General features: G+C 36.8%; 2 protein-coding genes across 3 annotated transcripts in view; one reads left to right on the plus strand and one right to left on the minus strand.

The window, feature by feature from the left end:
- Positions 1-14: 14 nt before the first annotated feature.
- Positions 15-25,892, minus strand: wrap73 (WD repeat containing, antisense to TP73). The gene is made up of 13 exons (XM_015605502.3): positions 25,741-25,892; positions 23,102-23,200; positions 22,605-22,757; positions 21,377-21,493; positions 8,243-8,315; positions 7,235-7,338; positions 6,966-7,052; positions 6,669-6,803; positions 6,445-6,522; positions 6,217-6,319; positions 3,108-3,233; positions 2,493-2,684; positions 15-1,577 (listed from the first exon to the last, which is right to left on the minus strand). The coding sequence occupies exons 2-13, from the start codon at positions 23,168-23,170 to the stop codon at positions 1,468-1,470; spliced, it is 1,347 nt and encodes a 448-aa protein (XP_015460988.2). The 5' UTR covers positions 23,171-23,200; positions 25,741-25,892; the 3' UTR covers positions 15-1,467.
- The window catches only part of tp73 (tumor protein p73), a 59,279-nt gene continuing 54,570 nt past the window's right edge, over positions 21,490-26,198 (plus strand). For both annotated transcript variants that reach the window (XM_022670685.2, XM_015605501.3), the window contains exon 1: positions 21,490-21,650. In XM_022670685.2, coding sequence (XP_022526406.2) covers positions 21,619-21,650 — 32 coding nt within the window. In that variant the 5' untranslated portion in view covers positions 21,490-21,618. The remainder of the gene's footprint in view (positions 21,651-26,198) is intronic.

Genomic DNA, 26,198 nt, shown 5'->3' on the forward strand with positions numbered 1-26,198 from the left:
TGCTCACGAACAGGTTCAAGTGCATTTGTACAAAACTTTATTGGAAATAATATTAAATTTATAAAAATAATTCTAAGTTCTAGACATACATATACATATAAAAAAAACAAACTTGTTCCTCAAAAGTTTACATTCAAAAAGTTTTCAAAGTACATTTATCTTGAAACTTCAGGACTTCATCGCTTGTGTGTGTAATGGGAGAAGGATGAGTGTAATGGTCACACAGCAGCAGTTTTCATACCTTCTTACCTACGAGTTTGAGTGTCTGGTCTGTTGCAGTGAAGCACAGTGCCTCATTTTTTGACAACAGTCTATAAATATTAAATGTTCTTTAGTTCATTCTGAACATTGAGTAATTGCTGTTACAGCAAAAATAAAGCCAAACAATGCAAACCCTGCAGCAGCACAAAGAACTTTCACATTTACAGCAAGACCTGTAAAGAACAGCTAATCTGAACCCAGACTGCACTGTGAGATGTCAGATTAGCGGTCAATTTCTTCCTGTTAGGGTAGTGGAGTGTTTAAGTGGAGTATGAGAACTTCTTTTTAAATGCTCATGTTTAGTGAAATGCTTTAATAAAAAATAATCAATTTAAAGCTTATTTTATGAAGAAACGATCAGATCAGTACCAGACTGTAAGCACAGATTCAGTGTTATAATAAAAGAGATATTGTGCCATCTCTAAATGTATTATACAGCCTTTTGTAATGAATGATAGACCCCATTTAGATCTGGTCACTTCAGGGAACTAGTATCTGGATTGTATCTGGATATTTACACTTGGCAATCAAATGTGTCTACATTTAGTGAATAGTAAAATTTGAGGGAGTGTGGGAAAGACAAGTGAAAACAAGTGAAACTGAAACTGGAGTTATGGTATGGTTAAATAAGTTTTTGGAGAGGCAGATGTGTTTATACTCCTATAACATTGCTAATATGTGATTTGGCTGTGTTTACATTTATTTACACATGTTCGTGGTTTGGCCTTATCCAGATATAGTCCTGATATTCAAGAATGATGAAGTGATCAGGTGTAAACTGGTCTTGGTCATTTAAATAAAGAGGATTCATTTTTTTTCACGCAACAGAAGTAGACTTCCAGCTAGCAGATGATTGTGCTTTTCTGGTACATTTTGAACACTAAATTCATAGCTTCTCTGTTTTTTTACTTGCTATACTAGAAACATAGTGCATAAGTACTATGTTTAGTCAATGAAGGACCTACAATTTAAGGCCTGCTCTTTTGTGTTTTTCCTGAATGGTTCCTTAGGATTAAATAGGACAAGCCCTTTTAAGTGTTCCTCTGTGTGTTTAAACAGCTTTGCCCCCGACCCCTAAAACTGTAAACAGTTCTAGTTTCTTTTCTGACAGATAAAATCAGAATTAAGGAAGCTGAACCCAGAGCTTCTTAATTTTGACCTCTCTTAAACATACTTGCTAGCGCAGCCACAGGTGCTTCCTGCTGCTCACTTCTCCTCATCTGTAGCCAAGTAGCACAGACACAGCTGGTCTTTCCCCAGCAGCACCAACGAGTCTCCACTGCCGTGCCACATTATGGACTGCACCTGAAAACTCCCTGTGAAACAGAGAAACCAGAGAGGCAGTTAGAAACAGCTGGGATTTTGATTAGCGTAACTTTTGGGGGCTTTTTGTGGCAGACATTATTAAGGCATATTTTGAACTAGGGCTGGAAAATATGGTCAAAATATGTCCTAATATATTTCTTAATTTTGGTCAATATGATCTAAACCTGAAATCGATAAGCAGACATCCCAAGTTGCAAAAATGTATTTCAGGGAGGTATCCCCGGACTTGGACTTTGATGGATATGAAGAGTAAGTTTTATGCTTTATTCGCCTAAAAACAACAAAGAATTTATAGGAGGAAGTCACACATACCAGATGTTCTCCTCAGGAGAACCTTTTCTACTCAAATATGTCTCAATTTGAGATGTAATAATAAGAGAATTTGATTTTTTTTTATATTCACTCACATTTTAATCTAACTTTTACTAAGCAAACTCTAAACAAAATAAAATGGTCAAAACAAATTGTATTGTTTGTTAGTATATGCTTTTTCTCATTAATAGGATTTGGCCTGAAAACTCAAGACTCTTATTATGAAGCCTACAATAGCAAATTCACCACAACACTAACAGCTGGACTGGCAATACTAACGTTTAACGTTTCCTCTGTCCATAGATCACATTTTTATAATGCTATATAAAGCGCTATATATGTAAAATTGATTTAATGATACAGAAGTTGTTCTCCAGTCCTGTTTTAATCAAATGAGAACCAAAAGATTTTACATTCTAGCAGATGGCTGTTTTTACTATTTTACCAATGTGTGATTTACCCATTTTTCACGTTTAGATTTTTGTTAAAAGAAAATGATGTAAATTTGTTTTCTGCCAAATTATCTCACTCACTCGCATAATTCTACATGCCGTTGTCACTGAGGTGTGCACAGCCTGTTTTGGACATTTTACCTTCCACTTGCACCTTCACAGAGATGCAGCCAGCCGGAGACCACATGTAGATTTTGTTGTTTCCTGTGCAGAGGGCCAGGCGGGGTCTGCAGGGGTCCCAGACGAAACAGCGCACAGGGGCTGTCTGCTCCAGCACAGCCTGCAGGCCAAGTCGCTGCATGTCCCACACCCACAGGCTCTGCGGCATGTTGTCTGAGATGGATTTGGCACAATGTCAGTGAGGACAGCGGTAGCAAGCACATTCGGCCCCAGTGACAATCCTACTCATATGTGCAGTGCACTCCTGATTAACACCCCCGCAGAGAGACAGCTCCGCTGAGCCAAACAGGAAAGCACACTTGTCGGGGAGTTTTGACGAGGAAGAATAAGCTTAGTGTTAGAAATACAGGGGGAATTACACAGCAGCTAAAACAGCAGCAAATGTCTCCAAATACCAGACTCTGTGGGCAGCCTGGAACTCCTCTCAGAACCAGTAGCCAAGTGGGGCAAGGGGCACTGTTTAGGAGCTCTGAACAAATTATACAGGAAGGGGCAAATCATGACTTCCTGAATGCCAATCCACATATTCTAATCTAAATATTCTCAAAAAATATATACTGATTAATAGACTCTTACCATTCTTTGTGGCGAGGTATCTGTTGTCTGCACTGAAGGCAATGGCAGAGATTCCGATTTTGGGATTGGCGCGATCCGTATCAGGCTTTACTACTGGAACCTGGACCGGTAAGGAAGTGATCTCATCTGAAACAAAATAATAAAATCAATCACTTCACCAATTAAATAATTCTGAAAGATTTCAAGTTCCAAAGACGTCTGAATGTTTAACATTAATATTTCAGTCTCATATGAGCATGTCATGCCCCCAAACTTAGAACAGTGATATTTATTTAAATATCTTAGGCATCCAACCTCTCCTGACATTACATGACTCTACTGCATACATTGAGGGTGACCACAAATTTTTACAAAATCCTAGAAATTACAATATTGTCTTTCAGGGAAAGTGAGTAAGTTCTTTTTGAGAGACATTTCTTTACATTTATTTTTTTAAAAGAGAACTTAGTTTAAACAAAACATTAATGAGACCTATTACCTCGCTATACCACCACAGAAAAACCTCCCTCACTGCTGCTGTCCATTTCCCCTTCTATTCAGATAATGTCTTGATTAGCCTTAATTGAAACTGAAAATGTCAAAATCAGTGTATATTTGCCATTCACACTGTCACAGGTAACATATCTGTCACATTTTAAGCAAATACATCAGATATTGACCACTTTACCTGCTGTGTGAACCCGGCCTAAAATATTTGAAGTGTTGAGGTGTTTTATTGGCACAACCCAAATAATTTAAACTGGCTGGTTATCTGATCTATTTTAGTCTTGGTTGAAGTTGGACCAATGTATATAGTATAGTTTTTTTTTTATATAATAACATAAATAAAGTCACACTTCCAGCATCTAATCAACTTACTTTAACTATATCAAATTATACAAGACAATGTAATGAGTAGCTGCTGCTATCAAATATTTTAGTAATTGATTATTGTACAAAAATTTCTTTGATTAATCGAGTAATCAGATAAAACATATTTTTGCTTGGTTGGTGAGCGACTAGAAATACACAAGAGAAAATAAAAAAATATATTTCATTTATTAATAAAGGGCCAAGTGGTTTACTTTTTTAGGTAACAGTTTTATTTCTTAAATTAAAAAAATAGTGCATAGCAAGAAACAGCAACAAATAGTGTCACAAAACCAAAATGATGACTTGGAGGCTGGGACAAACCTTTAAACTTTAAAATCTGCTGATATTCCATGAATTATCATGTTATTTGTGTGGTGTTTAGATGCTTTTAGGAACATATACAATGAGTGGACTGGATGAACTGATTCACAAGTGCAAATTTTAATCAATGATTCAGAACATTATTTACAAGCCCGTGCGTCAATATTATGCTTTGACCTTCTGTATACTCAGCCACAGGGAAACTCAAGAGACTTAGAATATACTTTAGAATGTGTGTTTGTGACTGAGAAAAACTGAGGAATAAAGCAGTAAACGAATGACGAGTTACTTTGAAAGACAGTTTGAAGGCTTTTATAGTTGAGCTTTTTAATTTGTTGATGTGTTTCTAACTGTTTCTAGACATATATTCCTATGGTTCATGCTGTTGTGTTGAGGCATTTTTGAGTTATTAAGCTAAAGAAATAAATTGCAATGTTTAAAAATGGCACATTAAAAGACTATATGTAGTCCACACATAAAACCATGCTTTGAGCTTTACAATTAAATTAACAATTCCTTGAGGCAGAGAAAATCCCTTGATCGTTTTTTGTAATCAAGGTATTTTATTTAGTTATCTAGGCTTTTAAATGTCAGCAATAATATAAGTCTAATATAAGATGTTATGTCTTAAAATTCCTTCAAACATCACTATTCTCTAAAGATTTGCTTCTTGTATATATATATATAACACAATGCACACGTCTTTGCAATCACAGTGCAACATTTTCTGCCAAGTCTTTAGATTTATGGTTTGAAGGCACAGAGTGGGAAAGTGTGACGATCAGTGTGGGTGGTATCGTGTTTTTAAGAGCAGGGAGGAAGGCTTAGAGATGGGATCTCATGTCAAAACACGACACTAAGCACTATGTTTTGGTTGGTGAGATTTATACAGGGGTATTTGCAGACCTCAGTCAATGGCCTGCCTACAGAAATAGTTGCTCATCCTTGCTGTGCGTCGGAATTCGTAATGGCCCTGTCACCATGCCTAGCCTCCCAACCATGGTCTCCACTGAGACAGCAGCGTCTGCATAGCGCGCAGTATTAGCAGACACGCTCACCCCCACATACAGACACACACGGACACCAACAGGGCCCAGCAGCACGACTGAGCTTAGGGGAATACAAACCAAGGCATAAGGTTACTTGGGGTGATATACATATTACATGTCCAAATGTTTGTGGACACCCTTTCTGGTATTTGCATTCAGAGCTAAAGGGTAAGTTGCACTTGTTGCTGACACAGATGTGCAAATGCAAACATATATCCTGTCTGGTCTCAACCAAGGTTATAAAAGTTTACAATTTTTCATTATAGTTAATTTTATTTTGTTTTCACTTTTTCTCCCTCAATTCAGTTAAAGGTGCTGCACGTTTTTCAGTTTTTTTAGTTCTCAAAAAAATTTAAAATGTCCAATAAATTCTGTTGCACTTCACTGCACTTGTGTCCCACTTGTTGTTCATTCTTCACAAAAAAATACAGTAAGCCTAAAATGTTCAAAAGGTTGAAAAGTTCAACGGGGCCCGAGTACTTTTGCAAGGCACTGTATATTGTAAGTATTTCAGGTCCATTTACAGTGTTTATGGAACTATTTGACATATTTAGTGTTAAAATGTAAACTGTGTTAAAGTTGTTGATGTATATTTTTAAGTTGTATTGTTTGCATTTTTCAGCTGTTTTTCTGCTAATAAAGTCTGATTCCTTAATATCTTGTGTAATTTTGCAGCACAATGTAACTCGATAATAATCAAAGCCTTCATTTAAAGCCTTAATGTTTGATATTATATGTATCCTAACAGTACAGTAAGTCACAAACCCAAAATCTATAAATAATAATAAAAAATATCATGATATACTGTGAAACTGTCAGAATCTTGCAAAATACATAACAACAACAATAGATTCATTCAGATTCATACTGGTTTCTAGAGAACTTACAATTGCTCTTAGTGTTAAAGAGGGAGCTTCCCATGGCGATCTGATGAACAGACAAATCTTCAGTACCAATGACGGGCTTCTTCTCCACCTCTTTATACACCACCTAATACCAACCAGAACACAAAACAGCCTTTAGAATAAATCACTCGGAAATAAAAGATACAAATATAAGAAAGAGTCATGTGTTTCAGCCTTTTGGCATAAAACATAGGAACTGGAACTGCCTACAGCTTTGGAGCTGGTGATGGTGGCCGGATGCTCAAACTCGATAAGTTTCTTCCAGGTGATGTGGTTCAAGATCCGAACCTGACAAAGAAAAACAATATTGCTTCAGAGACAAGATTAGCACTGAAACCAATAAAGCAGTATCAATCACTTGATAAAAAAATCCTACTACTGAACATATCTGTAGTTAAAAACAGCTTCTGATTGATCACTCAGAAGATTCATACCTTCTCATCATAGCTGCCTATGGCCAGAAACTGGCTACTGGGACTCCAGGCAACTGATTTGATGCCCAGTGACCATTCGTAAGCACTGTAGGTAGACAACAGACGCCCATCCAGGGAATACAGCAGCATCTTGTACTACAGAAATGTACATTGGTAAAAAAAAAAATGTACGTTTGTACGTTAAATTTACATGCAAGCACAAATGAATGTAGAATTTCCTAAATACTGTTTATTATTATTATTTATTATTAGGAATGTTGCTTATTTTATAAAACTCTTCTAAATGTAAATGCTTACCTCAAGACAGGAATCCCATGCTGCAAGAACACAGCCATTGGGAGACCACTCCACCCCAGACAGGTCCTGTGTTTCTGTCTCGAAATGCTAGAAAAAAAAGGCTTGGTAAATGCAAATACTAATATTCTAAAAGGTGACCTTTACTACACACTACATACAATGGCTTCAAATTCAATTTGTACTGTCAGACTGTCTGTCCAATTCCTGACCATACCCAAATCACTCTATGAAAATAATAGTTTTTATTAAGGATATAGAAAAAAGCTTACCCTGAGGAGATGCCAGTCATCACATACAAATATGCTAATGAAATCTTTGCAGTCTCTTCGCTCAACTAAAGCCATGTAGCGTCCATCTGCACTAAAATCCATGCCTGAAACAACAGAAAAAATAAAAAAATTAAAATTAAAAATGACAAAAAATTTGGATAAAGACTAGGGTTGGGTATCAAAATTCAATGATCTTTCAAACTGTGAACACACCGCCACTGTGCTGAAGTTTCTCTCACTTGCTCTCTATATTATAATGCAGTAAAAAAGCTCTAGTCTGCCAGACCTAAACCACACCACACTATCATCACTGCCCCTCTTCCAAAAATACTGGGAACTAGAAGCATTAAAAAAGTTTAGAATTTTTAAGTGATTTACAACACTAATTAATCTAATTTTAAACTTTTAAAACTGAAATGTATAAAGCATTATGCGTAGGAAAAATATTTGTAAATTACGCACAAAAAGATGGAGTCTTTCATTGTGTTTGTTAGCAAAAGGTATTGAAAAAAAATATTATTGGGTATTGGTACTGAATTCAAAGTATTGTATCTGGACCGCTATAAAATACAATGCAAGCTATAGCCCAATATTGCTAAAGCCATAGCCCAAAAACTGAATCTATGGCAATTATTTAACTCATTTTATGGCAGAGGCCTATCACTAAAGACGCGATGCACTAACCAGGCTATTAGCAGCATGTTCCACTGTAATAGGTCAGGGCCATTACTGAGAGTCCAGTGCATAAACCCCTTACTGCCCGTTGATGTGGACAGACTGGTTATGAGGACTATGTGACATTTACAGAGCAGGCCACTCCATCTGTCACTGAATGCACATACTTGGCTGCAGGGCCAGGGCCAAGCCTAAGGTTACAGGTTAACCCACGCTATGATTCATGGATGGCCTGTCCTGAAGTCTCCCTCCAGTCTTGTGACTGTAGGACACAGTATTTCATTGTTGCATTTGACCCTGTGTACAACTCTTCAATCATTATCACTGTCTTACCTTTCTGGCACGCTTTAGGGTACTTGATGTATGAGACAGATTTGTTGCAAAGTGACCAGACAGTGACTCTTAACTGTGAAGAAAAAACAAGAATACATCACGTCACAAATCCACATTAGAGAATAATAAGACTAGTAGTAGTTTTGATAAAAATCGTACAAAAACTACAAAAGTCCACCAGTGCCCAGAAATGCACTAACCTCTTTTAAACAGTGAAACTAGTGATTTGGTTCAGCATGTTGTTAACAATTAGTAAGCCTTAGGGTGTAATAAAAGTCAAGGACAATGAGAGATTAAGGTGCTACATCACCAAAATTGTCAAGCTACTGGTAAATCAGTAAAAACTAGTGTTGTGATTACTATGATATATAAAATCAGTACGTCAATGTATGACAGATGTCACATATGCCAGCAATCTCATATCATTTTTGCTTCTCTTATAGTCAGGTGTAAAATATTATAGATACAGTGGAAGTCTCACAAGACCCCTTTCTTCTGACTTACAGACATGATAATATTTTTGAGAATGTTTAGTGTAATTTGTCAATAAATAAAAGTTTAGGGAAAAAAAAGAGAATCACATATGACAGATGTGTTATTTATATGGCAATTTGAACAGCAAAAACAACACTGAATCTGACATTTTCAATTCTGTGTTGGTAAGACATCTGTTAAAATGTACATCAGTATAACTCAGTATACATAAAAGTTAAGGGACCAAGAGATGTTTTAGTGGAAGGAAAGCAAATTAACAAATAATGAAAACACGATGTCTTTGATTAAACTAGGGATGCACTAAATATTCTGAAATGGCCAAATGATAATTTTTTTTCAGTTTCGGACAGAAAATTGCATACTGTGTATTCTGTTTTCAAACTAGGTTAAAAAGGCATACATTGCAACCGATCCGTGTTTGAATAAATAAATAATTTCTAAAGACATGTCCCAAAAACGTTACAGGAGAACGTAAAAATCTTAAACATTAAGTATAAACAGAGCAAAGTAGTGGGCATGGCCAAACAATGTTCTCATTTAACAGCAAGTGTGAATGCATTCTCTGTTATAACATCAGCTGTCAGACACTGGAACTGTGATGCTGTGTGAAGTATTGCTTATTTGCACATGTGCAATAGTTTAGGAGCATGAATGTTGAATTATAGGTGATATAGGTCACATTAAAAAAAAAAGATTTAAAATAAGAAAATCTAATTTGGGCCACCTCCACCTGTAAAAGGTAGCCTTACTGAAACTGTGTGACTTGATTGAAACCAAAACACCCAAATTCCTTTAGTTAAGGCTTGATCTATTGCAGGGGTCTCAAAGTAGCGGCCCGCGGGCCACATGCGGCCCGCGACGCGGTTTCATACGGCCCCTCACGGGTTAACAAAATAAACATACATCTGGCCCGCAATTCAATTTAATTATTTATGCTTTATTATGTTCGTTTTCATATTTTATCTTAACTTGTATTTTGGTGTGTGTGTGCGTGGTTTTTTTTTTTTTTTTTGCTTACGCTGCGTTGCCTGCTTTAGTAGTCTTCAGTAGCCTTCAACACTCTAACCTTGCAGCCGTGGTGTGTCCACTAAACTCCGTAGTTATAAACATCCTGAGGTTAGCAGCGCGCTAACTGACCTGTTTATAATGTAATCCGAGCAGTGACTCCGTAACGCTGCTCTAAACTGCTGCTGTTAGCTGCTTCGGCTGAAAGATGAACTGTAGAGAGCTGTATTATCCGGTTAGTGGGGTTATTTTATTTCATACACAGAAGAACTTACAAATTTTTAAAAACGCTCCAGACTGGCTCAGCTGAGCCCTGTAGCCCGTGGCTGGGCTGCCGCTCTGACTAAGCAAAGACTGCGGGCTTGTGGTGCTGCAGCTGCAGCTCCGACTAGTGGTTGGATGAGGAACTGCTAAATCTGAGGAAATGCTAAATCTGTCACAGCTCAAAATTTTTGATTTTATATTTATTAAGCCTTATTTCAGTATCAAACGTTTTGATCAAAGTTAATATAACTTATAAATTAAAAGGATTTATGTTAATAGAGCAACAAGCAACCATTTTTCCATGCAACTGTAATATTTGATTGAATAAATAGTATATTGAGAGTTATTTAACATTAAGGAGTAATTACATTCATTTTGTATTACATCTGGTTACATTTTCTTATATTTATAAGTTACATCTGGCCCTCAGAGGACAGCCAATATGCCAATGTGGCCCTCGGCAAAAATGAGTTTGAGACCCCTGATCTATTGAGTGTGCATTGACTTATACATTTTATAATTAAACATTTTTGGTTAATTCTTACCAGCTAAAGCTACAGATATGTATAAATGTGGAATTAGGCTCCATGTCCAACTGTATATTAGAGAATAGTGCAAGGCATGCTATTTATAACAGCTCAATCAGTTAGCCACTTATGAGGCTAAGGAGCATTTCATCAGTCATCCCAGTACTAATCTACCCATCATGATCCCCGCTAATCCTTCCAAAAGTACCACATTGAGAAGCAGAAGCAAATTTAGCTATGAGCTTAAGGAAAGCCAACGAACGCAATGAAATGATAAGTGGATGAAATATATGAGAATACCTGGAATAATGCCATAGAGAACCAGGCAAAAGGCAAGGCTATACGTCCCTGAAGACCTGGAGGCCTATGTCTTTAATTACAAAGCAACATGCTCTTACATTAACACATATTCGTTTATTAGAAGTCAAGAAATATTAAAGCTCTAATAGGTCATTTAATGTCCATCTACAGGATCTCCATTTACAACGTAAGTAATTGACTAACAGACCCAGCATGATATGGTTTATTTAACCCATTACAAAAAAATTAAGAATGACATTTTCTGTCTGTAATGCATAGGAAAGAAGACTAATATTCTACTATAAAATCTATATAGCAAATAAATCCACTTAACTCAAATTTAAATTCAATTGCATTGGAAGCCTATATGTAATATTTTATATTTCATATTGACCCCTTTTTTCATTAACCATCTCATAACAGTAAAAACCATGATTAAAATTTAAAAATCACATTAAATCAGTAAAAATTAGCTATTACTTTGCCTCGGGGTTCTAGTAATACTGTTTTTTCCAGTGTAGTGGCAGGGCCAAACTACTGTTTCATTGTTTTATAAACTCGTCCACTACTGGCTGATTCATGGTCTATTCTGATGGTCAACAGCTCTCAAATAGTGTTATGTGCAAAAAAACAATTAAAAATAAAGAAAATACCTAATGTCCATTGTAATGAATACACTGTCTGAAAGGGTTAAGCAACTGTGACCCTTACACTGACATGCTACATCTAGTATCATGTCCCATAATTTTTGCAATGATCAATGGAAGCTAAAGAATTCTGCACTGAACTGTGGGATATGTGCACTGAATGATGATGCAATTAATTTCTGTCAGTCACTTATATGTTCACACAGACAATTCTAGCCAGATGCCACCGGTCACAATCATTACCACTCACTGCACTGTTTACTGTGGGTGGTAATGCTTTCTATTACATATTCCTGTCATTACTGTGGATCGAGGAATGTTAAATTGTGGAAACTGAATATCCAATACATTCAACTTCAATAATTCATGATGCCTTGCCATGAGCATCGTGACCAGTGTTCAACCTTATTCACAAGAAAACACCTCACAAATTATACAGACATGAGCATTCCCCAGCCATCCCTCATGAAGAGGTAACACTTCATAATCAATGTACTGTATATACACTGCTATTCCAAGACTTTTGCACTGAGTATAAATGGCCGCCTATACCAAAATAAATCACAGAATTCCACGAGTTTAAAAAATTTCTCCATAAATGTTGATTTATGCTAGTGCTTGAAGACCAGAACCGCCAAGGACACAGTAAAAAAGGTGCAGAAGGTTCTTGACAAAACACAGTCAAGTGTTAGTGTCACTTTGCTTTAAAGAGCTTTGCACCAAGTGTAAGACAGGGCACTCTGCCAAAGGATGGAACACCGGTATGGAAGGATCGAAAATAACATGTAACATCTTGTCCTTGAAAAGAGACACTCAGTCTACCAGATGCTGCAAGTATTGAGGGTCAGCAATTCCAACCGAGAGTGAAGAACTAGCCCTACTGGGCCTGCACTGAAGCTAATGCCAAAAAAAAAAAAACCCTACTGTAATGCATTGTATTGTTCCCTTGCCATGAACACTATAATTTACATAAGGCTGTATAAGCATTTTTTTAATATCTACAAACATTAAAAATATGATTGGCACCATTTTATGGCTAATAACCACTAATTTTTTTACTTCACTTTATGTAAAAGCATTCACACTCCCACATGTATCTTGTATCATCTATGCTCCTCTTGCAATCCATAGCCCAAATACACAACCAGCAGAAAATAAAAACAGTACTCAAACATTACCTGCTGCATCCTAGCTTAACCTGCATAAGTTTTTTTATTATTTTGTAGTCCAGTAGCAGTGCTATACGACCCAGACAAGCTGTTTTTTTTCGCATCTTAGCAATTAAATTTTTTTTTATTACTGCACTTCACCTGTCAGGGCTCTAATTTTTCTATTCACTGTGGAAACTGAGACTCAGGATCTACTGTGTGTTGTGTTAGTGCTGCAGAATATATAATCTGCTCCAATTTTGCTTTACTACAGTCAAAAGCTTTGGAAATTGAAATTGACCTTTTTAAAAAATCCATTTTCAAAGCTCAGTTTATTTCAAACAACATTTTTTTTATAATATATATTTTTAAATACTAAAACTACCTTTTTTTTTCACTGTAATAGGCCCTGTCAGTGTTCGGCAAAATTTTGTACACTGGCTTTAGTATCATTTCTGGATATTGACTATACCTGAAAAGATTAAATGGCAAAAAGAAAAAGAAAAAAATGGGGATGTTAATACACTACTTTTGACCAGTAGTGTATATTAATAATTAAAACAAATCATTATAGCATGAATGTGTCCCACCTCAAGTATGTTCAGAGTGCAGAGTGTGAGGCTCTTATCTGCTCTTTTACAACCCAGTAAACCAATTTAGTGTGTGTGTGTGCAACTCCCAGTTCTTCCCTCCTCTGTATATCAGAGCACACTGTGAAATACTGAACTAAACTCGTTTTGTCCGTCAGCCAAGATCCTCGCACGGCTTCGTAAAAGTAATATGGGCTATCAGTCGTGTCAAGGCTTAAGTGTGAATGGTAATCGAGATCCCTGGCCACTGTGCAACCTTGGAAGTCATGCTTCCGTGAGATTATAGTATCCATGAGAAACAGAGATATTACTTTCATAAAATACCCTTATAGCCTATGCAGCACCCCCTGCTGCACAGATACAGCTTAACCATACAAAACCATCTGCCTATAGGTGCAGGCCTAAAAACAGCCTACAATAGTGGGTATTATATTATATCTGTGCTGTCCCGCTGTTCTGCGCTGTACGGAACTCAAGGCCAGAAGGATACCTGATGTTTATCAGCTGCCCTCTCTCCTGTTGCTATCTGTCTTCACCTCTGGATGGAGTGATCCAAGCTCTACAGCTGTGCTTCACAAATATCCCTAAACTTCACCTCTCTCCATCTCAGCTTCAGGGAAACCAGCATCATCAATACAGAGCCTGTGTCATCAGGAGACGGGACGGACACTCTCGCCGTGTCTGGCTGTGCAGGGCTGGGTGTGAGAAAGGGGGAGACTTGGTGGATCTGAAATCTAAGACTCTGAGGACAGTGGAGAAGTAGGTGGGAGATGTTTGTCCGTGTTGCCATGCATGCAATCGGTCTGAGGAAGCTGCTGAGGGTAATGCGTCCATGGGTTCAGTGTGCCAGCTGAGGCAGACACGCGTCACCGCAGACTCTGAAACCACAGAGGAACATTCAGCACCACGACAGCTGCAGACCCCTGAACCGCCTTATGAAAACAACACTGAGCTGGAATGATATATCACTCTCTTCTTTGATACCAATATCCAACAATCAGATCTTTTTTGTTATAATAATTAGCGATTAAATGAAATAAATCTTTGACCAGAACTAAACTTAATGAAACATTTGTCAACTGAACAAATAAAAAGACCTACCGTATTTTTTGCATTGTAAAACCCTTTAATTTTCCCCAAAATCTTTAGTGTGCCTTATGTATGAATTTTACCAGCCAGGTTGTAAGGAGCAGTAAAGCCACTCCGCTGAAGTACAGTGTTATACAGGAGTTTCAGTTTAGTTCTCCAGCACCAAGGCTAAAGCAGTAATAGCATTAGCTGCTAACTGCGCTAAGTGCTAGTTCTTTCACCGTTCAGAGGAGAGTATTATTGGCCTGTAGCCTGCTGATAACCCCGGCTAACACTGCCGGATCAGCATTAGCATTAGCCGCTAACAGCGCTAGTTCTTTCACTGTTCAGAGGTGAGTATTATTGGACTGTAGTCTGCGTGTCTACTGTGTTAAAACAAGCTATGTGGGACGAACCGCTAACTAATATCACCCTGGCTTACTGGAACACTCAGGGTTCCTCAGGCTAGCGCTGTTGCGCAGCATTTACTAGCACTAACTGCGGCTAGTACTAGCAGTTAGCCGCTAATGCTAATAACCTCAGCATTGCTACTCTAATCACACATTTAGCAAGTTACTTCAGCAGTTCAATTAAGTCATTTACCTCAACAGTGCTATTTTGTTGAAAAATGTTCCTTAACATTTTGTGCTGTTTTAACTAGGGATGCATCAATATCATCTTTTATTTTCAACATGTATTTTCGTACTCACCATTATCCTACATAGAAGTAAAAAATCAAGATCATTATGTAAGTGTAATTGGTAACCTAAAGTAATGCAGGGCAATAGTTAACTTTTCTTTTTACTTTTCCATAAGAAGCATTTTTGAAAGAAATGTAGACAGACAAACCAAGTCTCCCTGAAGCTATGGGAGTCACATATAACCTCCCTGAAATCAACTTTTGCAACTTGGGATGTCTGTGTAGAAATAATGCCTGGCAGACACCATTGAGCGGGTCAAAGCAGTGGTCTGGGTAAAAAACGAGCCACGAGTCCCTCCACAGCTCCGCAGCTTCTCACAGAGTACTTCATGAATTACAGTTGCAGGTGGTTAGACAGTGGCTTTCTCGCTCGCTTTCTCTCATTCTGTGCTGTAGATCTGGGACTGAATATCTATAATTCGGACTTGTCTGTTCATTAGCGCAGCAATGTGCAATAGGTATCAGATTTTGGTATCGGGGCCTTGGGGACTCTGGTGAGTACGAGTTCATTAGCATGGTATCAGGCCCAATAGTAATACCGTAATAACGGTATTTATGCATCCCTAGTTAAACTGTAAATGTACCTCAGCAGTGCTACTTAACTCACTGTGACTGAAATGCTAAGGCTAACTACTGAGAAAAATATGGACTTGAAAAACATGATATGGTTTGGTTTAAAAAAATAAGTCTTAAAGTGCTTTTTGCCATTTTCAGTCAAATACATTCAGCTGCCAAATATTTGGAGCATTCCTTACTAAAAAACAGTATTAATAGTGGTCAACTAAAACAATCATGATCAAACCATTGGACACATTTGACCATGTTTTAGGAAGAAACTTAAGGGAATTATCACTGTAAGTTCAATTCACTTTTTAATCTACAAAGCCAAGGAAAACCAAAGGATGCCATAGACTGCATTCAGTGTCTTAATGCTAAAAGTCCTAACCTCAAATTTAGGGGACAAGTTGGAAAAATATGGAAAAATAAGAGAAAAAGCAAACATGCTCAGGTTTGTATTAGACATTATAATTAGATTTTTCTAAAATATCTGCTGGTATAAAAATAAAGGAAAGGATGGATTTAGTACATTTTCTCTGTTCCTATTCAAAGAATTTGTACAGCAAATAATATAATGCTTCAAAGGTTTGTCATTGTAAACTATTGCTAAGGATAAAATTGTCTGTAATATTTCTAACTACGTCAGTTAACTTTAGTAGATAACCCGTTAGTCGATACTGGACATGTTGGACAATGAAACGTGTAGTCAATTTGGGCAAAAAAGTGCATTTGCACATTTGACAAATATGTCATCTGACCCAAACACAAGTACTCTAAGTAGTGCATTCATTTTCTACAGAGTTTGAGATCCCTATTTACTCTTAATTTAGCAGATTTCCTTTTTACAATTTATGTTAAGTTTATGTAAATGTCATTTATAGCCATATTTTGTTGAGGTTTCATTCTTCCATTGTGTATTTTTTCACATTTGTTTATCATTTATCATTAGTCATGTCGGAGCAGTTCTGTTCTGTGTAACAATAAAGTAATCAAAATATTTAACAAATAAATTAATGAAAAATAAAAGCTCCTGAGGATGTCCCGATACTATGCTTATATAGTGTGTGTATATATGGATTTGAAAGGCATGTCCTAACATACAACAATATTATTCTGTACACAATTCTATAATACTATTGTACCATACTATGGCACAAAATTTACAACATACATGAAATGCAAATGCAAGAAAGGCCTGCAAGAAATGTCGTCACATAAAGAAATTCTACATCAGTTTGATTGAAACAAGCTGCAGAAACAGAGCGCTAGTCAATAGCTGTGAGAAGACAACATGCCAATCTATAATGGACTATGAAATGATTAGGTACACATTCCGCACATTCCAGTCAACTGTAGTTATAGTAACACAAAAATCTAATGAATCAATATGATTCATTCGACTCCACACATCATTTGGAAAACCCCTTTGTATTGCGAGAATCACAAGTGACATTTCCAAGAATCTTTACATAGACCTGTCTGTCAGCGGAGGATTAGGTCGGAGCATTCCATGTCAGAAAACATTTTTAAAACGATACATTCCCAATTCTCCTATTACAGACTCAATTTTTGCCTGTATCTGATACAGCTGGCTAGACGTGTTGAGGGGGTGGGAGATTCCACACTGCACCACCATTAAAAGCATTGAGGCTGCTTACACTGAGCTGTCTAACAACTCATAGTCAAAATGCTAAGCATTAGCCGTGGCCCGAAGGCCTGGACTGGCATGCACAATGGTATGATCCCAAACAATGTTGGATCAGTTGAACGGGATAATGTTCACCACTGTCCTTGAGTTTCTTCTTTCTCGAGACTCACATCACCACTCACAAAACACATAGATTACTTTTAACACCTGGAACAAAGTGTTAGCTCGCTTGTAATCACTGTGCGCTTGAGCTGCGATGGAGCCTCTCCACACTAAAGATGCAACACAGGGGTCTGCATCACTGCAATAAATTGTGGTTATGGATTTTTAACATGCTAATGACTTTTTTCTTTGCTCTGTTGTAATGAATAAATAAATAACAATAAAAGTGAATATTTTTTTATCGATGATGACTCGTCTTATCTACTTTAAACATCTTTCTAAATAAATTTTCACTGTTTTAAAATTTTGTTGCCCTTCACACAAAAACCTTTATCTGCAAAAATCTCCAGTTAGTTAATTAATTGAAGTATTTACATGTATTTCTCCTGTCTTATTTTAAAGATATAACGCTTTTAACATAACGAAATGATTGCTTTTAATTCAAACATTGTACAAATAAAAAAAAAGTACTGCGAGTCTAGAGGTTGATGATATGGCAAAATATTATACTGAACATCCACAAATAGGGGTGGATGATATGGCCCTAAAATACTATTATAATATTTTAGGGTATTTTTGCTATAATTATAATTTTGGTAATATGACAAAACATGGACATTTTTAAATTAATTTCAAAAATATACTGCGGACACAAAATAAATACAAAAGTCTTATGTAGTATAAATATAAAATTTCCAGACATTCAGTAGAATTTTTAGAAACATCTGTTTATTTTGGATGCAGTAACTTTACCAGACCCTCATTTTGTGTAAAATAATATTAGTCATAATTCATGATTAATTAATAATAATATATATCAATATATAAGTATTTATATATCTACAAACTACATATTACATACATATTCTAAATAATATATATATATATATATATATATATATATATATATATATATATATATATATATATATATATATATATTTATATATGTAAACTAAATGATATAAATAATATAATATAAATACGTTATAAGTATTTATGTATATATAAACTACATAATACTACATATATTACATAATACAGCTGACATAATTAAGCATCCAAGGAAAAAAAGGGCGCATTCGTCGCCCGCATTCGAAGGAGACTTTGAAATGGAACAGCCTAGTCGTCCTTCGAAGGATTTAACTCCTCAATTGGGACACACTGATTGTTCACCTCTTGGACAGCTACCTTCTTGCACTTATTCAAATAATAAGAACATCAAATACAACAGGGTCACTTAGTGTTAAAGTCAAAATACAGAGAGCACAACTAATTTGGCTTGAAAAATACTGTTTGCCTTCATATAAGCCACGACTGATGTTCTTCACAGAAACCTGCAGCCCTGCTTCTCTGAACATGGCCTCCCAGGGGTGTGCACACATTCAAAGATTAACAGATACACAGCACAGTTCTGTCAGCTATGGTTAAACCCACTGTGATGACGTTTTCCCATCAGACTGTGGATAAACTGCTGAAGGAGCGCAACACCAGGCAGCTGTTCCTAAACAGGTTAATTTAGCATCCTGTTTATGAGTATCGTGAAACTGAAGCAGTGACATGTACACCGCTTTGGCTGAAGCTTAATGAATTTTTGTCTGGGGTAAAGGTGATGTCAGCTGGGGCTGGGGACTGAACTCTTAACCTCTCAACTACAGGGAAATGCTCCTGCTAACCCTGTTAACCAAAACATGGCTGCCATTCCAAACTGAAAATGTATATGACATAAGATGAATATCATCAACACTAAGGCTGTAGGACACAAATAAATATCATTATTTTTCATCATTTGTCAGTACTTCTGGTGACCTGTACTGTTCCAACTGATTATTACACTCTATAGCAAAAAGTTTACAGCCAAGTCAATAAGTCAATAAGCAGCCACATCAAATGAAAGGGGAAATACACTGACTGCACTTAAATGCTACTGAGTGGGAGGGACATCAGGCACAAAGTGAGAATGCCACAGGCCCACAGACACACTGCCCACCACGTCCCGCGTCATTCCCAGACACAGCTGCTCTCCGTCTCAGCACCTGTCAGTGATTCTTGGAGTCAAGTTCAGGCAGCAGGCAACTCCAGCTCTGAAACTCAGCCCAAGTGTAATCCAAACAGGCAAAGACAGAGGGATGGAGAGGAAGGGCTAGAGGTTCACAAGTAACTGCCAACATGCCAGAGCCTTTTCACTTGCACGGTCGTTTCAGAAACACTGCTGGACAGCACTACACCTCCCACCTGCACTACAGTCTAAACCTGCCTCCCGCCAGACCAAAAGGAAGTCATAAACTGTATTGGAGATTGTATTTTTTTAGCCAGATTTCTAGGTGTTTTTATTTTAAAAAGAGTTGTTCCTGTAAATAAATATTTTATTACATTATTTCACAGGAACATTGGAACACTGAAAATAGGACATTGTGATGCAATGTAAAGTAGTCAGTGTACTGTTTGTGTAACAGTGTAAATTTGCTGTGCCCTCAAAATAACTCACCACTCATCTCTAAATCGCTGACAACTCATTAGTGTTACATGGTTTCAGCTGTGTATGGGGAGCAGGCCTGTTAAATTTGGTGTTTTGGGTACAATTCTCTCATAGGACTGGCCAAGTATGTCTCTAGACCAGGGGTATTTAATTAGATAAAGGCGTTTTTTCACGGCCGCGTCCCAATTCAACAGCCGGAGCAGCGGGACCCCTGACAACACGGGTTCGATCCCGCATGAGAAGCGTTGTTTTTGGTGATCTTACCCCACACGTGATTGCGACTGTGATCTGTGAGTTTACTGCGCCGCAAAGCACATATACAATTAAATCCTTCTCAGTAGGTTTGGGTCCGCATTGGACAACGTTTCGGTCCGGACCCGGACCGCGGTCCGCACATTAGTGACCTCTGCTCTAGACCTATACGTAATTGAGCACCTCTAGGGCATCCTTAAACAGAAGGTGGAGGAGTGCAAGGTCTCTAACATCCACCAGCTCTGTGATGTCATCGTGGATGGATGGAAGATACTGTCCATCTTTTGCCTTTCTTTAGTTGTTTTTTTATGTCTGTTAATCACTTGTAAAGCACTTGGTATGTATGACAGCTTGTATATTGTAAAAACTATTGCGTAAATCGATGTGGGCTGAACTTTTTTCAGTATACAATAATTAATTATTGTACATGATCCCAGCCACCCTTAACCCCTATTTTATTCTGCTCCCATCATGGCGTAGATACAGGACCTTTGTGTGTGGAAAAAGCTTTGTGCCCTCTGCGATAGCTACCCTAAACGAAAGTGCATGAACGGTGATTGTCCGATCAACCGTCTGTGGACTGCTTTCCCCTGTTCTCTGTGACACCTACAGAACTGTTGACTTGATCTGCTCTGGAGTGTATGTGTTTTTATATGCATTTATGGTTTGTGTTGTGTAAATAGGGGTGGTGTAGGTTGGTGGGGATGGGAGGTGAGGTGAAGAGTATGTGTTAAGTGTATTTATGTATGTATCTATGTTTCTGAGGCTATGTATTATTGATGAAAACAAATTTCCGTTGTGGATGGTAAAGACTATCTATCTATCTATCTATCTACAATCCAGATTAAAAGTGAACAGGTATGAATCTGAATTTCTCCTGGTTTACAAAATCAATAAATTAACATCACAACAAATACTGGAAAATCTGGCATTAACCTGACTAATATGTATGAGGAATGAAGATAGTAAAATACAAAAAAAACATGATTTTACTTCTGATTTGTTCATACTTGCTTACTTATAAAGCCTTTCAAACCATCCAGCATATCATAAGAAACTCTCTCAGTATGCAGCACATTTTCCTCTTTATTTACCTGACAGTAAAATAACTTGCTTCAGTGGACTACATCCAAGTTGTGGACATAGTTCAGGGCTCAATGTCCTGCGACAGGTTATTTGAGGGTTTAAGCTAATGCTGGTCCACACGACGGGCTGCTATTTTCAGGTCCTTAGTTACAGGCAGCAACAGTTGACACAGTGCGGGACAAACTCCTCCTGACTTCACACTTACATGGAACTCTGTGGTGTTGAGAATGTGACGTCCGTCTGGACTCCAGCGTGAGGAGACTAGACCGATCGAGCCCTCATCTATCTTACAGTGCCATTCTGGCTGCTCCAGAGACCACACCTGCAACAGAGATAGAGGGAGAACCCCGAGCGCATGCACACAGACACAAAAACACAAGTAAACACCAGCAAGAAACATTCTGCTAACAGACTTCACTCTAATTGCCCTCATCTGTGTGAAGCAAAATGAAAGACTGGCGCTGGTTACCTTTACAAAGGTAAGATATTACTTTATTTACTTGAAAGTTAACAAAAGCTGGGTTTACTTTTTGTTTTTGCTTATTTTACACACATAAAAACCTTTTTAAAAGGCACCAAAGAAGGAACTAACTCACTTAAAAGTATTTTTGAGAATCTTTGAGAATCTACTGCTGCAACTGCATACGTTTTATTCAGCATATAGTGCATGTATATAGACTGCGAACAAACATTTAAACAAAAACTATACTTAAACTTTCGCAGTTAATAGCAAAACTAATGCAAAATAGCCTACTCTTAAGACAGACTACTGCTATTATAACTTTTATTTTTTTTTTACATAATTTCGCAGCAAAATTATGATGTGTACGATTTGTTATGGCACACCCCTAGTGGATTTATTTTATTTGGAGTCATTTCATTTTCAACATACAGTACCAGTCAAATGTTTGGAGACACCTTCTCATTTGATGGAACACATACATAATTATATTGCATTAATATATTGAATTAAATAGAAACAAAAAATGTTTGTCCTTGACAATTCCCCAAACGAAACCCAACTGAGATGGTGATTTGGGATGAGCTGGAGCACAGGGTGAAGGAAAAGCAGCAACTATTGTTCAGCACCTCCAGAAAACTATTCCAGGTGACTCTACCTCATCTACTTAAATCTGCCATCAGAGCTAAATGTGGAACTTAAAAGAATCTAAACTATAAAACATATTCTGGTGTGTTTAACAATTTTTGTAAACACACTTTGTTGTAAACACTTCTAATTTTTTTCCAAAGTAATTCTTCATGTGTTCCTGTAGAGCTTTAATGGCTTCTATATTTAATTTCCAATGTAAACATAATAATATATAAGAAAACAAATTGAATGGGAAGAGGTCCAAACTTTTAACATGTACACTATATGGCCATTTATGTGACTAAGTTTGTTTTACTAATTTAATTCAGTCTGATCAGAGTACCTGTACTAGTCCTCGTTTGTACATAGCGCAGAGGATGAAGAGTGAGTCTGAAGACCACTCCATGTGGGCCACTTGGTCCAGGCAGGTGAACAGCTGCAAGATCTGCAGTGTGTTGACATCACGCACCACCAGGCGATACTGAACACAGGTGGCCTGTAAAAGCAAGAAAAAAGGAAAAAAAGGGACTAGTTTAACAGAGAACAAGCTCATACTCACAAGTTTCTTCGACAGTATGCTATCTCTGTACTGAAGGGAGTTCTATCTACACTGCTACTGAACGTGCTACAGATATCTAGCTCTGACTTGTTGTCAGATAGTGATTAAGCCTAGTCTTAGACTATATAGTCTTTTTAATGGAGATTTTACTAGTTAAAGGGGAAAATAGTCTATGACTAGACCTAAACCCTGTCTGGGAAACTGAGTTTTGAACACATATTTCTCTGATTTGTGAACCTGTTTATATAACTTGCATTAAATACAAAGCTTTAATTTCATACCAAGTATTTGCCATCTGGAGAGATTTTGCACAGCTGGTTGGACTGCTTGAAGACCTCTGAGAAATTCATGCCAAAGCACTGTTTATCCTTGCAAATGTCCTGTTGATATATAAAAAAAAGAGTGTCATCCTTGCCATATTCATTATTTAACATGTTTTCATCTTCAACTGACAAACTGATACATAAACACTTGTACAATTTCGAAATTGAAATGGGATGAGATCTCAATGCCATAAAAAGAATACAATTTATATATGCTATATGTCAGAGCTTTACCCCCCCTAGTGCTTTATTATTTACCATATACACTTGGGTGTCCAAATGTTTGTGGACACCCTTTTTAATAAACTCATTCAGCTACTTTAGGTTACACACATTGCTGACAACAGGTGTGCAAATAAACACAGCTTTGAGTAGACATATAACGGCAATAGAACAGAACTCTCTGGAGCAGATAAACATAAACCTAGTATCACTATGCCTATTGCCAGACTGTCAAGCTGTGGAATTGAATTCTCCAGAATTAAGGTGCTCCATCCAGAACTTGTCCTTAATTGAAATAAAAGGTATGGCTGGGTGATATTGTAAACACAAATTATGTAAAATAAATAAATAGATAAATCACAATTTTCAAAAATTTGAGCAATTGTCGATTACAATAATCTTTTTTTCGTAACTTATTATTAACAAATCATTATTATTATTTGTAAACAAACAGTGCCATTTCAAATTATGTGCAAGCTATTGCTTCTAGTACATTTATTTTTGAAAATCACATTAAAACAGCAATTAAATGTATCTAATTTAACTGATTAACCTACCAACAAAACAAAGACATTATGTTTACACCATGTTTAATATAAAAGTTGCAGGTAAGGTTAAAGGAGGCTGCTTACTATTCATAAAAAATAAAATAAGAAATAAAATAAATAATAAATGTTAAGAAAACAATATATTGCACATTACTTTAAATGGTCCTGTCTGTTTCCAAATAAAGTGAAGTTGATATGTAAGAACTAACAATCTAAACTGAAATCAAGAATCACACACAAAGAATACAAATTTTCTTTTTCTTCCTTGGACAGTAAAGGCAGTTGCTCCAAGCAGGACAATCCTTTAATACATTTGATTTTAATAGAAACAAGGGAGTAGCAGGTGCCCTGAAGAATATTGATGAAATATTTGGTAAATATAACCAACTATTTCACAAACATTATGATTTAGGTATTATTTGCAATAGGGTTGCACAATAAATGTTTTAAGCATCATCATCACAGTGTGGGCACACAAATTAGGTACACCATAAAGCTATTAATGTAATGCAAGGCAACAACTTACTGCTACTTCATACAAAATAAAAATGTCACTGTTTTCGTACATATCTACTAAATTAAATGTACTTTACATTCGCCTAATATAATTTATTTTACACAAGTCTTGGACACACAATGTGCATAATTTTTCTTTTTGAGGTACGGTACTATTGCTACGTTTACTTGAGCCATAATTTTACATCTATCGTTCACAACACTTCGTTGCTGTTTGTTACTTTGTTACTATATCTTGCAAATCGTCTCGTCTTGGTCTAAAATCCTAACCAACCTTTTAACGAACACAGAAAGCGTTAGAGTTGCCTGGACACCGAAAAACTGACCAAACACACGATGGCGCCACCTAAACCTCACTAAATCAGAGAGGGTTTTCTGATAAACTCTGAACATAGAGGGTCCTGATCAGTTTTCTGACCACAGCTCTGAGAAGAAACCAGATGGCGTTCTTGTTAGCTAACTTTGCTGAGTTAGAGATGCTCACTACTTAACTTACTAGTTTAAAACAAGTGGGTTAATTAGGCTGCAACTAGTTAACATTTGTCTTAGCTAGCTAGCAAGCTAACGTGCTATTACATTATATTTATTTTTCACATATTCCACATTATTCCACGCACATTTCGAAAGCACTACAATTATCATGATCATGTCATTGTTATTCTGTGTTTAAATATATTCTAATTTATCAGCTATAGGTAAAATGTGGACTGCTTGATCACACTGATTACTTAAAAGCTTTTATACTAACGTTAACTTAGCTGGACCAAAAAGTTCCTGGGTGGATAGACTCAATTTAACGTTAAAAAGCTTCACTACAGTTATTACTTAGTAGCTACTTGCTATAGTTTCATGTCTTAACTAACTAAAACAAGCAACCTAGGCTAGCTAACGCTAACTTTACTAGTAAACCATTTACTCCCCAACCCTGGCCTGGTGCCCTTATTCATTCCCTACACAGCTAGGACTAGCTCCCCTTCTCCCAACACACCTGATTTAAGAGACCAGCTCATAACCAAGACTTTCAGAGTTGCAATTGGTATGTTAACATGCTTAAAGCAGTAAATTGGGAAAGCTTGCTTTAAACTACTAGCTAAATTTGTTTTTCCACTTAATATAAACGGCTTCTTACACACGGTATAGACTAAAGCGCTAGGTTATATTATATCAGCACAGTGTAAGTTAACTTAGGTTAACTCAACTGGACCCATTCTGAGAAGCTAGGCTGCCTAACATTAGCTTAACAAACAGCTTGACGGTCTAAAACTCGTAAATAGTTAACGCTATATACATTAAACTGTCGTATGTGTTTACCTCATTAAACGGAAATGTCTGCTTGCTCGCGGAACTTTGGGGGAAATGTTTATTAATCCAAATAAAACGTTATTCCGAAGACTCCATCTGTCTTTATCTGGCGGTTGCTACTTTTTGGTCTGCGGCTCGTTCGTTGTTTCGGAAGCGAGCTGTGTGTAAAACGTCATAGATTTGTGTCGGTCACAGCCAATCAGCGGCGTCCTGATTGTGACCGTGAAACCTGGGAATTGTAGTTTTTATGTATTTTTTTGCGAAATTGTGAATTAAACGTAGATTTTACTTTTCTTTTATGCCTAAATTAGCAAAACAATTAATCGTTTTTATTTGTCATAATTTCTTTGTTAGTGGACTTGTGAAACAACATAATAATTCATAATAAAGACGGAAGAAACAAAAAAAATGTCTAAATGCAATAAATTACCCAACAAATCAAAGAATATTTTTAAAAATATTTCCTT

The sequence above is a fragment of the Astyanax mexicanus genome, chromosome 12 (assembly GCF_023375975.1).
Source record: "Astyanax mexicanus isolate ESR-SI-001 chromosome 12, AstMex3_surface, whole genome shotgun sequence".
Lineage (NCBI taxonomy): Eukaryota > Metazoa > Chordata > Actinopteri > Characiformes > Acestrorhamphidae > Astyanax > Astyanax mexicanus.